The 15,513-nt window shown below is 40.3% G+C and overlaps 1 protein-coding gene across 1 annotated transcript in view; it reads right to left on the bottom strand.

Annotated features, from left to right (window-relative positions):
• The window catches only part of SCN10A (sodium voltage-gated channel alpha subunit 10), a 93,000-nt gene that overhangs the window by 68,125 nt on the left and 9,362 nt on the right, over positions 1–15,513 (bottom strand). Inside the window, 1 exon segment of the mRNA XM_029940880.1 lies at positions 458–647. Coding sequence (XP_029796740.1) covers positions 458–647 — 190 coding nt within the window.

Below are 15,513 nucleotides of genomic sequence, written 5' to 3'. Positions count from 1 at the left end.
TATTGCATGCACACATGTACTGCATGCACACAGGTACTGCATGCACACAGGTACTGCACGCACACAGGTACTGCATGCACATATGGACTGCATGCACACAGGTACTGCATGCACACAGATATTGCATGCACACATGTAGTGCATGAACACACGTACTGCACGCACACAGGTACTGCACGCACACAGGTACTGCACACACGCACGGGTGAGTAGTCAGGCATGTGGTCCTGGCCCCCAGTCTCCTCAGACACTGGTTTCCCAGGCAAACATCTTGAGGTCAGGTAGGTGCCAGGCTGAGCTGCATCTGCTCACTTTGATAGGCCATTTATAGGCTCAGAGTTCAGGGCTCTGACTTCTCCCTGAAGGCAATGGACTAACCCTGGAAAGTGACCCCCAAGGAAACCCAGGGCCGTGCAGTTCCAAGCGAGGAAGCTGCACAGAGATGAGGAAGGATCACCAGAGTGCGAGCCTCCCAGAAGCCCCACGAAGCACGGACATCAGCATGGAGAAATACTCACGCCAGGGTAATGACGCTAAAATCCAGCCAGTTCCAAGGATCTCGCAGGTACGCGAACTCATTTAGACAGAATCCTCTTGCCAGTATCTTTATCAAGGCTTCAAAGGTATAAATGACAGTGAAGACATACCTGGGAGGGACATTGGAAAGGAGTGTTAACCATGCCGTGGAGAGAGCTCAAAGGGAAGCGCCTGGAATGGCTCCAAAGGAAAACATGCAAAGACCATTAGTGAGGCTGGGAAAGGGAAGTAGGTATGGTACGAAGGGGAGACACAGACAGGGGAACTCAGAGGAGTCACGCAGATGGGTGGGGTGGGGACAGATGGGTGTGGCTGAGATGGTGGGCCAAGGGCAATGGCAGGTGCAGAACCACCAGAAGGTCCAGAACAAGGATGCTCCTGTTTGCTGAGATGCCCAGAGGGAAGCTGGAGGCTCCTTTCCCAACCTGTTGTTGGGGGACATGTGGAAAAGGGATAAGCCCCGCTGCATCCCTCCTCTTCAAGCTTCTCTGCCTCCAGCTGTGTTTTCTTCTCCCCCGACGCTTGGCCGGCCAGTGTTTCTGCATCAGGAACCCAGTCTAAGAACCACAGAAGGCACGAAACAGCCAGACGTCACGGAAGAAAACGTTTTCTTGGGAGGATGAGCCTTGCCAGAGGAAGCCATCTCAGACAGTCCCTCCGGCCTGCTGGGCGCGGTGGGTTTGGAGGGGAAGACACGGATCTGGAGCCGAGGTTGGGAGTAGGGTTCCTCAAATGTGTAGAGTCCCTCAATTATCTATGGGAGTAGTTTTCAACCTCTAGGAAGAACATGAACCACCTGGAAGTCTTGTTCAAACATAGATTTCTGGGATCTACCCTCAGGGTTTCTTATTTGGTAAGTCAGGCTTAGGGCCTAAGAATGTGCATTTCTAACACATCCCCAGCTGAGGTTCGTGCTGCTAGCTTGAGGGAATTACCCTTCTAGGACCAAAAAGGATTCCAATGCACACAGAATTTTGGGTACAGTAAATTTTTTAAATTATAAAATCATAAACATAAACATTGGCATTAAAAATGGAAAGACTTGATTAAATATGACAGATTGAACATATGTATTTACCTCTATCCTTCCTTAAATCTTTCTTAAATGTCGGTAGAAGGATTTTTTTTTTAAAGCATACATCCACTAGGACAAAGATAATGGAGAACACAACAACAGCCATTTGGAAACTAGGGAGCAGATGGATGGGTAGTAAATGACAAAGCAGACCCAAGAAAGGCAAACCCTGAGCTGAGAAGTGGGGAGGTCCCAGAAGCAAGCAGCCTGGGCTGAGACACCTAAACATCTCTGAAGGTGGGGTTTGGGGAAGGGGTGTCAGGTGGAGTTCGATACTGTTTGAAAGCCTTTACAAGAAGCAGCCATTCAGTGAGGAGCCCATTCAGTAAGGAACTGCGTCTTCTGCTGCGGAAATAGATGGGATGTTCATTCTTTCAAGAGCTGAACAAGAGAGAGAAGGTGAGAACGAGAGAGAGAGAGAGAGAGAGAGAGAGAGAGAGAGAGAGAGAGAGAGGCTGCATGCTGAAACAGAAGTATAAAGGAATCTTTATATACTGAAAGGCACACAGCCATCCCACCCACCTACTCATTTCTGCCTTTTAGTTAGTTTCTAGAAGCTTAAGGTCAGGTTAATAGCCCAAGAACCTGCTGTACTTTTAATGTGAACCACTAGTCAGTGTGAGCATTAGGAATTGTAAGGGTGCTTCTAACACCACAGACTAACGCGACCAAACAGGAAAGAAAGAAAGTTCAAAGGACAAGGCACGAAGCAGAAGAAAAGTTGGGAAAAAAATCATCATTAATATTTTTAGAGTGTTAAGAAATGAGAAGATACCGGATACACAGAACAAGAACAGAAGGTGATAAAGATTATTCACAGAACAAAACAGAACTTTTGGAAATAAAAATATGAAAGTAAAACTTTAATAGGAAATCTGGAAATAAAGGTGAAGGAGATCTCATAAGAAGTGGGATAAAGAGAAATGATGAGAGGTAGTTAAAAATCATGAACATTAGAGATTATCAGACCAGTAGGTGCAATGTCTGACTGATAGACCTAGAATGAAATAGACAAAGAGACAAGAGAAGATTATAAAAGAAATAATTCAAGAAAATTTCTGCCAACTGAAGGATATAAATATTCAGTTAAAAACACCCACAAATTTCAGGAAAATGAATGAATGTCAAGACATAAGATCACCAGAGTTCAGAACGTTGTGCACAGACAGAAGACCCCCAACTGCTTTTGAGGGAGTGAAAAATCACAGGTCATATCCAAAGGATTAAGAATCAAAATGTCATCAGATTTCTCAATGGCAACCTTAGAGGGTACAGGACAATGGAATAAAATGCCTTCAAAATTTTGAGGAGAATAATTTCTCATATAGAATTTCTTGCTAAGCTCAGCTATGGGGATGAGGGTAAAATAAAGACTATTACAGATATGCAAAGTGTCAGAAAATGTGCTTTCCATCTAAGAAAGTTATGAGAGGAGGCTCCACCCAAATAAGAAAGCAACCAATGAAGAGGACGATATGGGTGCAAGGGAGAGACCAATGGAATCCAAAAGAAAATGGAGAAGGAAAAATCTCCAGAAAAAAGCTGTACGGCATCTTCGAGAGCACCTAGGACAGATTGAGGCAGGAAATGGAGGCCTCCAGGAGTGATTTCCCCAAGAAAAATGGGAACTGATGGATAACCTGATATGATCAAATAAATTAAGGCAGGGATTAAACCTCGGGGGAAGAACTTGGGAGCAAAGTAGTGATAAATAGAAAGCTGAGCTAATGAAGCAATGAAATCCTTACTGGCTCCAGGGAGAGCAGAAATATTGCGCTAAAGGAAAATGCCATCAAAGGACACGGTGTGACACAGCTGCCATGTCATTTGCTCAGCAATACTATTACGTAACCATGTCTGTAGTCAGTCGGTGTATGTCTTGTCTGATTACCTAGCTCAAAATGCTAATATAACCGCAGTAAGAAGATAAGTGTGAGAGGAAAGGAGAGTGGCTATACGGACCTAATTCTTTTTTTCCACAACATAAAGCCAATAAATAACATCTAAAATGGAAGAATAAAAAATACAGTATATTACTAGAGATAAGGAAGTATCAGAATAAAGAGGTGAAAAATCTGAGAGGACTTGCATCTGGAAACACGGGATTAGGGGTAAAGAGATGAGGAGCATGAAATCGTTGGTTTTGTTAGAATCTTCATAGAACTGTGACCTTTTAAACCATAAGCCTGTATATCTTATATAAACGTGAAAACCACATTAAAAAGAGAATAGCAGTCATGCCTTTTCATATGTGCGAGAGAGAAAGAGTGAAATGATTCACGAAGAAATCTATATCTGGCTGGATGGCTCTTGAGCTGTCAGCCTCCATAGCTTGGGGGCCCCCCTTTATGTTTTCTAAATTAGAAAAATCTTAACTCAGAATTATAGGTTGTTGGGAAGCTTTGACGGATATTTCTGGCTTTTCAGATCAAACGCAGATCCAGAAATTATGGAGAGCGTTCCGAAGACTATTTTCAGTGCTTCCCCAGAGAGTGCCAGCTGAGGCTTACGGCCACCCGAAGCTGGAGGGTTAAAGGTCTCAACTTGGGGGACAGTAGTTGATGGAGTCATGTCCTCTTTCTGGTGGCGCTTGGCTCTGAAGATATTTCTTCATGTTCTGTTGCAGCATTTTGACGTGATTTTTAATATGCAGAAGATATTCCGGATGAAGGGGGGAAAACCACTGGGCATTGAGAAGAACTCAAACTCTAAGCCACGGAGCCCTTTGCTCCACTGGTCAGTTTTAAGATATCCTGGTGCCTGAGTACTGGGTGTCGTGTGGAAGCCCATTTAACAATAAATTATATTTAAAAAGAGATATCCTGGTGTCTAATCATTAAAAAAAAAACCTTGGTGTTAGGTCCTAAACTCAAAGATACATAGTATTCAAAATTCTGAAGGTGTTATTGAGTCACACCATGTGTATTTGCAGAAACGGTTATTTTAAAAGGCTTTGCCCCTTATTTTAAAACACTATAAGCCTTTTTGGTTTGCCAGCCCAAGCAATTCAGCGCAGGAAGGCAGAATCTTACGCTCACTTTCATTTTGGCCCCGTGGGCTGAGGACACTCAGACTTAGTGGCCACAGTTAGTTTGTACTCACAATTTCTCCTGTGTCACTCAAAGGCCATTTGGGGTCTGAAAGCACGCTATGGACCCGCTGTTTTCCATGAATGAAGGGTGTACTGGGTTTGGAAGCCACATCTTTCATTTGTACAGTGATGCCTTTCCTTGCTGGCCACGCGGATGGGGCTTCTTCAGTTCCAATTTCATGTATCTTTTTCCCCCACTTGTGGTGAAATACACGTAATATGAAATGTACTGCCATCACTATCTTAACTATGCAATTCAGTGGCATTAAGTACATCCACAATATTGCATAATCGCTTCCACTCTCCATCTCCAGAACTTCTTTATTATCCCAAACAGAAGCCTGTACTCATCCAGCCGCTCCCCATTCCTCCCTCCCCTCCTCCTGGCAACCTCAATTCTACTTTCTGTTTCCATAAATTGCCTACTGTAGGGACCTCATATAAATGGAATTATACAAACCATACAATTTGTCCTTTCGTGTCTGGCTAATTTTACTCAGCACAATGTTTTAAGGTTCATCCGTGCTGTAGCATCTGTCAGCATCTCACTCACTTTGAATGCTGAATAATATTCCACTGTCCACACAATGCATGTGTCACATTTTGTTTATCCATTCATCTGTTAATGAACATTTGGGCTGCTTCTCGCCTTTTGGCTCTCATGAATAATGCCGCTAGGAACCTTGGTGTACAAGCTAACATACCTTTTTAAGTTTCCAAGCTGATCTTTAATTAATTAAGCTAGAAATCTCCTCTTACAATTAGCCTCATATGATGAAAGTCATTGAGCACTTCTCTCTCACATATATGGTGCGTGTCTACTGAAAATGATGTACCACAGCGTCATTAAATTGTAAACTTCTTGTTTACATACATAAGTCGTTGATTTAAATTTTTAAAAAATGTTTATTTATTTTTGAGAGAGAGAACAGGAGAGGCGCAGAGAGAGAGGGAGACACAGAATCCTAAGCGGGCTTCAGGCTCTGAGCCATCAGCACAGAGCCCGATGCGGGGCTCAAACTTTCAGGCTGTGAGCATGACTGAGCCAAAGTCAGATGCTTAACCAACGGAGCCACCCAGGAGCCCCATAACAGTCACGGATTTTAAATGGCAGTCACATTATAAGAAATCCAGTGGTTCTGTTAAAGGAATTCTACCAATTTTTTCCTGCTTTCTTTCCAACACAGTGTTTGTCATTGATTTGGAAGCTGGTTTAATGTCTGTCCAGCAAGGGTATAGTTGTACTTCTTTCTGCTGTGAGATGGAACGGGGACACGACAGTTTTCGACTCTTTTCGACCTTTAACGTCAAATTGCCAGTCTGTACTGGAAAGCCTAGTTTTGTTTTTGTACTAGAAATAGTCACCTGGTTTAAAGGTCGATACGCTTCATCGGAAATTGATATGGCGGATTTGGTAGCTGTGTATTATTATTTGATGAAAATGTTATTAGCAGATAATAAACTGGGCACTAGGACAAAAGGTTCATTGATCCAATAACACTCAGTGATCATCTTTCATTGTCAGGCTGCCTGTTTTCTTATTTATTTTTTATCTGCCGTGTGAGCTTATCCGCACCCTTTGTCCACTTGTCTCATGACCTGCAGTTTCCAGCTTTGAATTTATGAGTCCATTCATTATTTCCATTTGTGACCTTATTTCATACTGTGAGGTTTACTTTTTCTATTTTCATCACTATTGTTGTATTTCTGCAAACCGCTTTTGAAATGATTCAGTTCTTTGAACTGTGATATTATGCAATGCAGTGGTAACAATGACAAATGCAAGTCTAACAAATGTAAACAGGAACTATCAGATGACAATCAAACACATTAGGTAGAATAAACTACCCATGATTAAGTCCGTGTTAACCAGTAGGAACTGTCAGTCCTTGAAACACACACACTGTTTTAAAGAACATGAAAAGACAGAAATTCTATGAAAATTGTGGTCAGTCTTATAGTTCAGACTTTTAAATTATCTGTGCATGAAATGATTGCATTGCCTTTCTTTCTCAATCTTTCAAATGATTTAGAGCCTAGTGACCAACAAAGATCCCTGAATAACTTACTGAGAAACATTGTAGGGGAGGGAGAGACCTGAATTACTGTGCAAAACAAAGGGAGAAGAATTTGGAGTTTCTGGGAACAATACAGAAGGAAGGCAGTGAGGCAGTAACATGGAAAAGCAACCCTAAGGGATAATTTATGAGAGACTATTATAAGTCGCTCACTTACCAAGATAGAGCAAAGGAAATACTGACAAGTTGAATTTAACAATGATCAAGCTAAAGCCATTGAAACTAGATTGGCAAATTTACTAATGTAACCTTCTATATTAACAGATGAAAGAGCTAACAAAAATCTTAATAAAATAGAAATATTGATAAAAACCAAGACCCATTCATAATGAAATTCTTCTTTTTAATATCCTTCACATACTTCCATTTTTTAAAAATTTAAATCCAAGTCAGTTAACCTGTAGTATGATAATAATTTCAGAAATAGAATTTAGTGATCATCACATATAACACCCAGTGCTCATCCCAACAAACCCTCTCCTTAATATCCTCATCCCTTTAGCCTTCCCTCCCCATCACCCCTCTGGAAACCCTCAGTTTGTTCTCCATATTGAAGAGGCTCTTGTGGTCTGTCTCCCTCTCTGTTTCCATACTATTTTTGCTTCCCTTCCCTTATGTTCATCTGTTTTGTTTAGCATAATACACTCTAGTTCCATCCACATAGCTGCAAATAGCAATATTTCATTCCATTTGATTGATGAGTAATGTTCCATTGTGTATATATATGCGTATATACCATGTCTTCATTATCCATTCCTCAGTCAAAGGACATTTGGGGTCTTTCCATACTTTGGCTATTGTTGATAGTGCTGCTATAAACATTGGGGTGCATGTGTCCCTTTGAATTAGCACTCCTGTATCCTCTGGATAAATACCTAGTAGTGCAGTTGCTGGGTGGTAGGGTGGTTTTATTTTTATTTTTTTGAAAAATCTCCATATTATAAAACTCTTCTTTAAATTTATTTATTTAGTTTGAGAGAGAGAGAGAGAGAGAGAGAGAGAGAGAGAGAGAGAGAGAGAGAGAGAAGGAGCATGAGCAAGGGAAGGATAGAGACAGAGGGAAGTAGAGAATCCCGATCAGGTTCTGTGTTCACAATGCAATCCCACATGGGGCTCAATCCCACAAACCTCAAGATCATGACCTGCGCTGAAACCGAGTTGGATGCTTAACTGACTGAGCCACCCAGGTGCTCCATAATGAAACTTTTAACAAACCGGAAGTGGAAAGAAATTTCCATAACTTGATAAAAGCTAATTACAAAAATCCCATAATCATAATAGTGAACATTAGAAGCATACTTTTTAAAATCAAGAGCAAAAGTGATATACTCATTATTGTAGATTCAATTCAGCATTGTGCTGAAGGTCTGGCCAGTTCAGTAAGATAAGAAAAACAAACAAGTGGTATAAGACTCACAAAGAAACAAGTTCATCATTATTTGCAGATGATATAATTGTTTTGATAGAAAACCCCAGAGAATCTATAGAAAAATGTTGAACTTGTTCAGGAGTTCAGCAAGGTTGTTGGGCACAAAGCCAATATGTAGAAATTAATAACACTGACATATTTTAGCAATAAAAATAAATACTCAGGGGTACCTGGGTGGCTCCATTGGTTAAGCGTCTGACTTCAGCTCAGGTCATGATCTCACAGTTTGTGAGGTCGAGCCCAGTGTCGGGCTCTGTGCTGACAGCTCAGAGCCTGGAGCCTGAGTCTGTGTCTCCTTTTCTCTCTGTCTCTACCTTACTTGTGCTCTGTCTCTCTCTGTCTCTCAAAAATAAATAAATATAAAAAATTTTAAAATAAATACTCAAAAGGATAACCACAATGATAATGTACCTGGGGATAAGAAATGTAAGTACTTTGCATAAGACACAATGTTACAGAAGAATATAAAAGAAGATCTGTATCACTTGGGAGACATCCCATGCTGATGTGAGGGAAGGCTTCACAACACAAGTGTGGTGATTCTTCAGCGGAAATAAATAAATTCAGTGGATCTACAATCAAAGTCAACAGATTGGTAAGAAAAAAGCTTGAAAATATGACCCTTTAATTGATATAGAAAAGTGGAGAGAAGGAAGAACTAACGATTTTCTTTCTTTCTTTTTTTTTTTTAGTTTATTTATTTAGTTTGTGAGGGGAGAGGATGGGCAGAGAGAGCAAGAGAGAGCATCCCAAGCAGGCTCTGCAGCTTCAGTGCCGAGCTCAACGCGGGCTTGAACTTATGAACCATGAGATCATGACCTGAGCTAAAACCAAGAGCTGGATGCGTAACCGACTGAGCCACCCAGATGCCTCAAGAACTAATGATTTTGAATAAGATAAATAAGTAAGAGTGTTTTGATCAACTAGATCAAATTTTATTATCAAGCATTTAGATCAGTGTGGTGTTGACTGATGGAGTAACAAATAAATAATAGGGAGAAACAGACCCGAGTAAGCACGAGAGCCTGCTGCACGACAGAGGGAGTAGAAGGAATCACTTTGGAAACAATGATCCATTAAAAATGGTGTTGGGATAATCCATACAGAAAAATATTAGTAGCCTACCTCAAGCCATGTGTGTATGCCTTATAGTCTAGGGGGTGGTGTGAAATATCTAAATGTAGAAAGAAATATTATGCTTAGAAGAAAATACAGAAAACCTTTATGGAATATTACATAGTAATAAAAAATAAATGAAATAAGTCTACATGTATCCACTTAGACCAATCTCAAAATCACAATATTGATTTTTAAAAAGCATCAGCTAAACACTGTTATTCAACATGGTATTGGAAGTTCTAGCCTCAACAATCAGATAACACAAAGGAATCAAGGGCATCAAAATAAGCAAGGAGGAAGCAAACTTTCACTCTTTGCAGATGGCATGATATGCCATATAGAAAACCCAAAAGATTCCATCAAAAAACTGCTAGAACTGATCCATCAGTTCAGCAAAGTTGCAGGATAGAAAATCAATGTACAGAAATCAGTTGCATTCCTATGCACCAATAATGAAGCAACAGAAAGAGAAATCAAGGAATCGATCCCATTTACAACTGCACCAAAAACCATAAAATACCTAGAAATAAACCTAACCAAAGAGATGAAAAATCTATATACTGAAAACTATAGAAAGCTTATGAAAGAAATTGAATAAGACTCAAAAAATGGAAAAATATTCTATGCTCCTGGATAGGAAGAACAAATATTGTAAAATGTCAATACTACCCAAAGAAATATACACATTCAATGCAATGCCTATCAAAATAACACCAGCATTCTTCACAGAGCTAAAACAAACAATCCTAAAATTTGTATGGAACCAGAAATGACCTTGAATAGCCAAAGCATTCCTGAAAAAGAAAACCAAAGTTGGAGGCATCACAATCCCAGACTTCAAGATGTGTTACAAAGCTGAATTCATCAAGACAGTAGGGCACTGGCACAAAAACAGACACTCAGATCAGTGCAACAGAATAGAGAACCCAGAAATGGAACCAGAAACATATGGCCAAATCATCTTTGACAAAGCAGGAAATAATATCCAGTGGAATAAAGACAGTCTCTTCAGCAAATGGTGCTGCGAAAACTGGACAGTGATGTGCAGAAGAATGAACCTGGACCACTTTCTTACACCAGACACAAAAATAAACTCAAAATGGATGAAAGACGTAAACATAAGACAGGAAACCATCAAAACCTTTGAGGAGAAAGCAGGCAAAAACCTCTTTGACCTTGGTCACAGCAACTCCTTACTCAACACATCTCTGGAGGCAAGGGAAACAAAAGCAAAAATGAACTATTGGGACCTCATCGAAATAAAAAGCCTCTGCACAGCAAAGAAAACTATCAGCAAAACTAAAAGGCAACCAACATAATGGGAGAAGATATTTGCAAATGACATCAGATAAAGGATGAGTATCCAAAATCTATAAAGAACCTATCAAACTCAACACCCAAAAAACAGGTAATCCAGTGAAGAAATGGGCAAAAGACATGAACAGGCACTTCTCCAAAGAAGACATCCAGATGGCTAACAGACACATGAAAAAATTCTCAACATCACTCATTATCAGGGAAATACAAATTAAAACCACAATGAGGTACCACCTCACACCAGTCAGAAAGGCTAACATTAACAACTCAGGAAACAACAGATTTGGCGAGGATGCAGAGAAAAAAGGATCTCTTTTGCACTGTTGGTGGGAATGCAAACTGGTGCAGCCACTCTGGAAAACAGTATGCAGGTTTCTTAAAAAATTAAAAATAAAACCACCCTACCACCCAGAAACTGCACTACTAAGTATTTATCCAAGGGATACAGATGTGCTGTTTCAAAGAGGCACATGCACCTCAATGTTTATAGCAGCGCTATCAACAATAGCCAAAGTAGGGAAAGGGCCCAACAGATGAATGGACAAAGAAGATGTGGTATATATACAATAGAGAATTAGTTGGCAATCAAAAAGAATGAAATCTTGCCACTTACAACTATGTGCATGGAACTAGAGGCTATTATGCTAAGCGAAATAAGTCAGTCAGAGAAAGACAAATATTACAGGACTTCACTCATGTGAGGACTTTAAGATACAAAACAGATAAACATAAGGGAAGGGAAGAAAAAAATAAGATAAAAACAAGGAAGGGGACAAAACAGAAGAGACTCAAATACAGAGAACAGACTGAGGGTTGCTGGAGGGGTTGTGGGTGGGGGATGGGCTGGATGGGTGAGGGGCGTTAAGGAGGACGCTTGTTGGGAGGAGCCCTGGGTGTTATACGTAGGGGACGAATCGCTGGATTCTGCTCCTGAAATCATGATTGCACTAGATGCTAACTAACTTGGATGTAAATTAAAAAATAATGGCATGGCCTCATTCATATTCATTTGAAAAATGCATGCAGTGCCGGGTGCGCATTCCCCTGTTTGCCATGGCTTTAGTCTCATTTTGTGTGTGTTTTCCAGGTGAGAAAATATTTATCTTTCACTGTGCTTTTCCCTGCAGCCAGATTGCTGTATTTTGTCAAATGTTCCTCCGGATTCTCAGTATGGTTAGTAATGGGCACACTAGGGCCATCAAAGGGCCTTTTGAGTGAATCTCTTTGAGCCTAGGATGTACGGACAGTAGAACATTCCCCTGCATTTTTCATCTCCAACTGGGGCCCAACTGGATACATTCTTCCCCTCTGTGACTCCAATGAATCTCCAATTTTTTTTTAATTTTTAATGTTTATTTATTTTGGGGGGGGAGGGGCAGAAAGAGAGGGATACACAGACCAGGAAGCAGGCTCCAGGCTCTGAGTTGTCGGCACAGAGTCTGACGTGGGACTCAAACTCACAAACTGCAAGATCATGACCTGAGCTGAAGTCAGAGGCTTAGCCGCCTGAGCCACCCAGGTGCCCCCCGCCCCAGTTTCTTTCTGGGTGTTTATTCAACAGGCAGATAGAGCAGCAGGTGGGCAGTGTTTACCAGCAGGCAGCGGGATAAAGCTAATGTTTCAGGGATGTATAATGTCTGGGAAGGGAGATAAGAGATGGGAACTGCTTGTGTCCAAAACATTGTATCAAGAACATGGTGATAGGAACTGGCTTCTGATTCCTCACTGGCTCAAGAACACACAGTAGGATCTTTGTAGCCCCCATCTGTTCCAGGGACATTTACCCTCTTCCTTTGGGCTCCCAGCAACCAACGGCTGTCATAAGTTTGCATTTCAAAAATAAAATCTGGAATCTGATAATTTTCATGAGGCCAAGGATGCTGAACATCCTCCAATACCTGCCACATAAGTTTCTAGAAATCAAACCAGATTAGGTAGATTTTATCTCTTATATACACATGTTCTTTTTAAAATTTGTTTTTTGTTTATTTGAGACAGAGAGAGACAGAGCACGAGCCTGGGGGGGGAGGGGAGAGAGAGAGAGAGAGAGAGAGAGAGAGAGAGAGAGAGAGAGAGAGAGAGAGAGAATGAATCTGAAACAAGCTCCAGGCTCTGAGCTGCCAGCACAGAACCCAATGCGGGGCTCAAACCCATGGATCGCAAGATCATGACCTGAGCCAAAGTTGGACACTTAGCCAACTGAGCCACCCAGGTGCCCCAATATATATATTTTTTCAATGTGTGTTTGTAAACGAAGCTTCCTCCACAATTCAGTTCATACAAAATCTGATAAAGAATGAATTTAATAATAGTGGGAATGGAAATTGGTACAACCTTGGAAAACAGTTTGGTGATACCTCCAAAAATGAAAACTGCCTGTCCCTTTGACCCAGTAATTCCACTTCTGAGAATTCACCCCTCACACGTACCCGTGTTATTGTGCAGAGATATATAGGTAAGGAAGGATCCTTATGGAAGAATCATGATGGCAAAATATGAGGATTATGTTGATTAGGGCCAACACAAATGCCTATTAATAGGATAATAGTTAAATAAATTTTGCTTCATCCATGTTAGTGAAATCTATCAATTTCTGTGGAACATAGGCTGCTGGGATTTTTATTGGGGTTTCATTGACTCTGTAGATTAATTTGGGTAGCTCTGGCATTTTAACAGCTGGTGAGTCTTCTAATCTCTTAACATGAGATAGTGTTAATTGTTTAAATGTTTATTGATTTATTTTGAGAGAAAGTGCATGCATGCGAGAGCAGGGAAGGGTAGAGAGAGAATCCCAAGAGGCTCTGTGCTGTCAGTGCAGAGCAAAATGTGGGGCTTGATCCCACGAACCATGAGATCATGACCTGAGCTGAAATCAGGAGTCGGATGCTTAACTGACTGAGCCACCCAGGCGCGCTGAGATAGTGTTCAGTTTATTTTACACTTAAAAATTTCTCTTAGTAGTGTTTTGTCATCTTTCAGTATAAATGTCTCACACATATATTTCACAACAGCTTTTGGGCTTATTATTTATGCTGTTTTTCTATTTCTTGCTATTTTTTCTTTTAAATTATTAACTTATATTCCTCTCATTCCTTTTCCTTTTTTAGTTTTATATTAGGTGCTTAAATCATTCTTTTCACTTTGTACCGATTTAGATATTTCTGCTTCAATACTATAGATTATTCCCTAACTACATCTTTAATTGTATCATAGTACAGTTTTTAAACTTTTTCACCCTAGAAATTCTATAATTTAAGTTTGTAACATTTTTAAATCTAAGAGTTTAAAGGTTTTTAACATTACCAAATGGAAAGGCCTTTATTTTTCTAGTAATTTTGTTATTTATTACAGTGAATGGGAGACTGTTTCTTATATTAATTTTGCTTGTTGGAGCTTTGTTGTGATTTAACATTTGGTCAATCTGCATGGCAGGATATTCTCTCTTTTTCAGGGAATATAGTTTGATATATATTAATCGGATATGTCTTATGAATTACATATTCAGGTCATCTACTTTACATACTTTTGTCTACAATTGATCTGTCATAGGCTGAATTAATTATACTCTCTGATCCTTGTAATGTTTTTGTCAATTTACATTTATATTCTTATGATTTTTGATTTATGAACACTGTTGCCACATTATTTGTTGCAAAGACATACTATACTGTTTTGGATTATTTTGCATTACAAAGTGTCATTTTTATCCTGTTTAATGATTTTTGGCTCAAATTTTACCTTCTTTGATATTCACATTTCCTCTCTCTCTCTCTTCCTGTATGCCTTTGCTTATGTCTTTGTACATTCTTTTTTGTTTAAGTTTATTTATTTATTTTGAGAGAGAGGGAGAGAGAGCGAGCGAGCATGTAGGGGAGAGGAAGAGAGAGAGAAGAAGAGGACCCCAGGCTGATGGTCTGAGCGTCGCACGGGACTCAAGCTCATGAACCATGATCCAGGGTCAGACACTTAGCCGGCTGAACCGCCCAGGTGCCCCTGTTTATTCTTTAACTTTGGCTTTTCCTTATGACCTGGAGCAGTATATTGCTTATTCCACATAAAGCTGGATATGGCTTTGTTCACATGTATATGAATATGTGTGAATTTTTAAAAAACAGATGAGTCAAATCCATTTATACTTATTGACATGACAGAATTGTTCGATCTTTGTTTCTATAACTGTAAGTTATGTATTTAATAGTTTAAAAAAATTTTTTTGTCTGATATGTTTTATTTGCTTTCTGTGTGTGTATGATTCTAAATTTAGAGCGGTGTTTATTTTAGTTCTATTGGTTGCCTTTATAAGTATAAATTCATAATTATAACTAAATCTGTGCAGCACATTTTCCTTAACACACTATCTACATAATATCTCTTATTTCCATTTGGCAACTCTCTTTCTTTTCCCCTGCTTGTTATGCATCACCTCATTGTACTTAACCATACAGTTTTGGTGCTTCCCTTTATACCATTAAATAGAATTATTTTCCATTCCTTGATTTCTCTACTTTGAAGAACCCTTTCCCTCCTCGCTATTTCAGAAGCCGCAGTGAGTGAGCGCGCTCTGCTCCACGCTCCTTCCTCGCTCTGCTCCCAGCGTCGGGTCCGGGTCCGCGGCTCCAGGGCCTCTGTGGGCTCAGCGGGTGAAAGGCCGCGTCGCCCTTTCTGGCCCTCTCCGCGGGCACCTCCTGGAGCCTCGTCGGGCCTTCCCAGCCTGTTTTGACCTCCTTGTCCTCTGTGCTTTGCTTTCTCCCTCTCCTTGTTCTTGTGTATTTATACCGTTCTCCTCCCCATGCTGTCATTTTATTGGCGTTCTGAGAGGGTTGGGGTAAAACATATGCATGCTATCTTCCATATTTAACCAGAATCC

The sequence above is a fragment of the Suricata suricatta genome, chromosome 5, assembly GCF_006229205.1.
Source record: "Suricata suricatta isolate VVHF042 chromosome 5, meerkat_22Aug2017_6uvM2_HiC, whole genome shotgun sequence".
Lineage (NCBI taxonomy): Eukaryota > Metazoa > Chordata > Mammalia > Carnivora > Herpestidae > Suricata > Suricata suricatta.
This window is presented reverse-complemented; position numbering and strand designations above follow the sequence as displayed.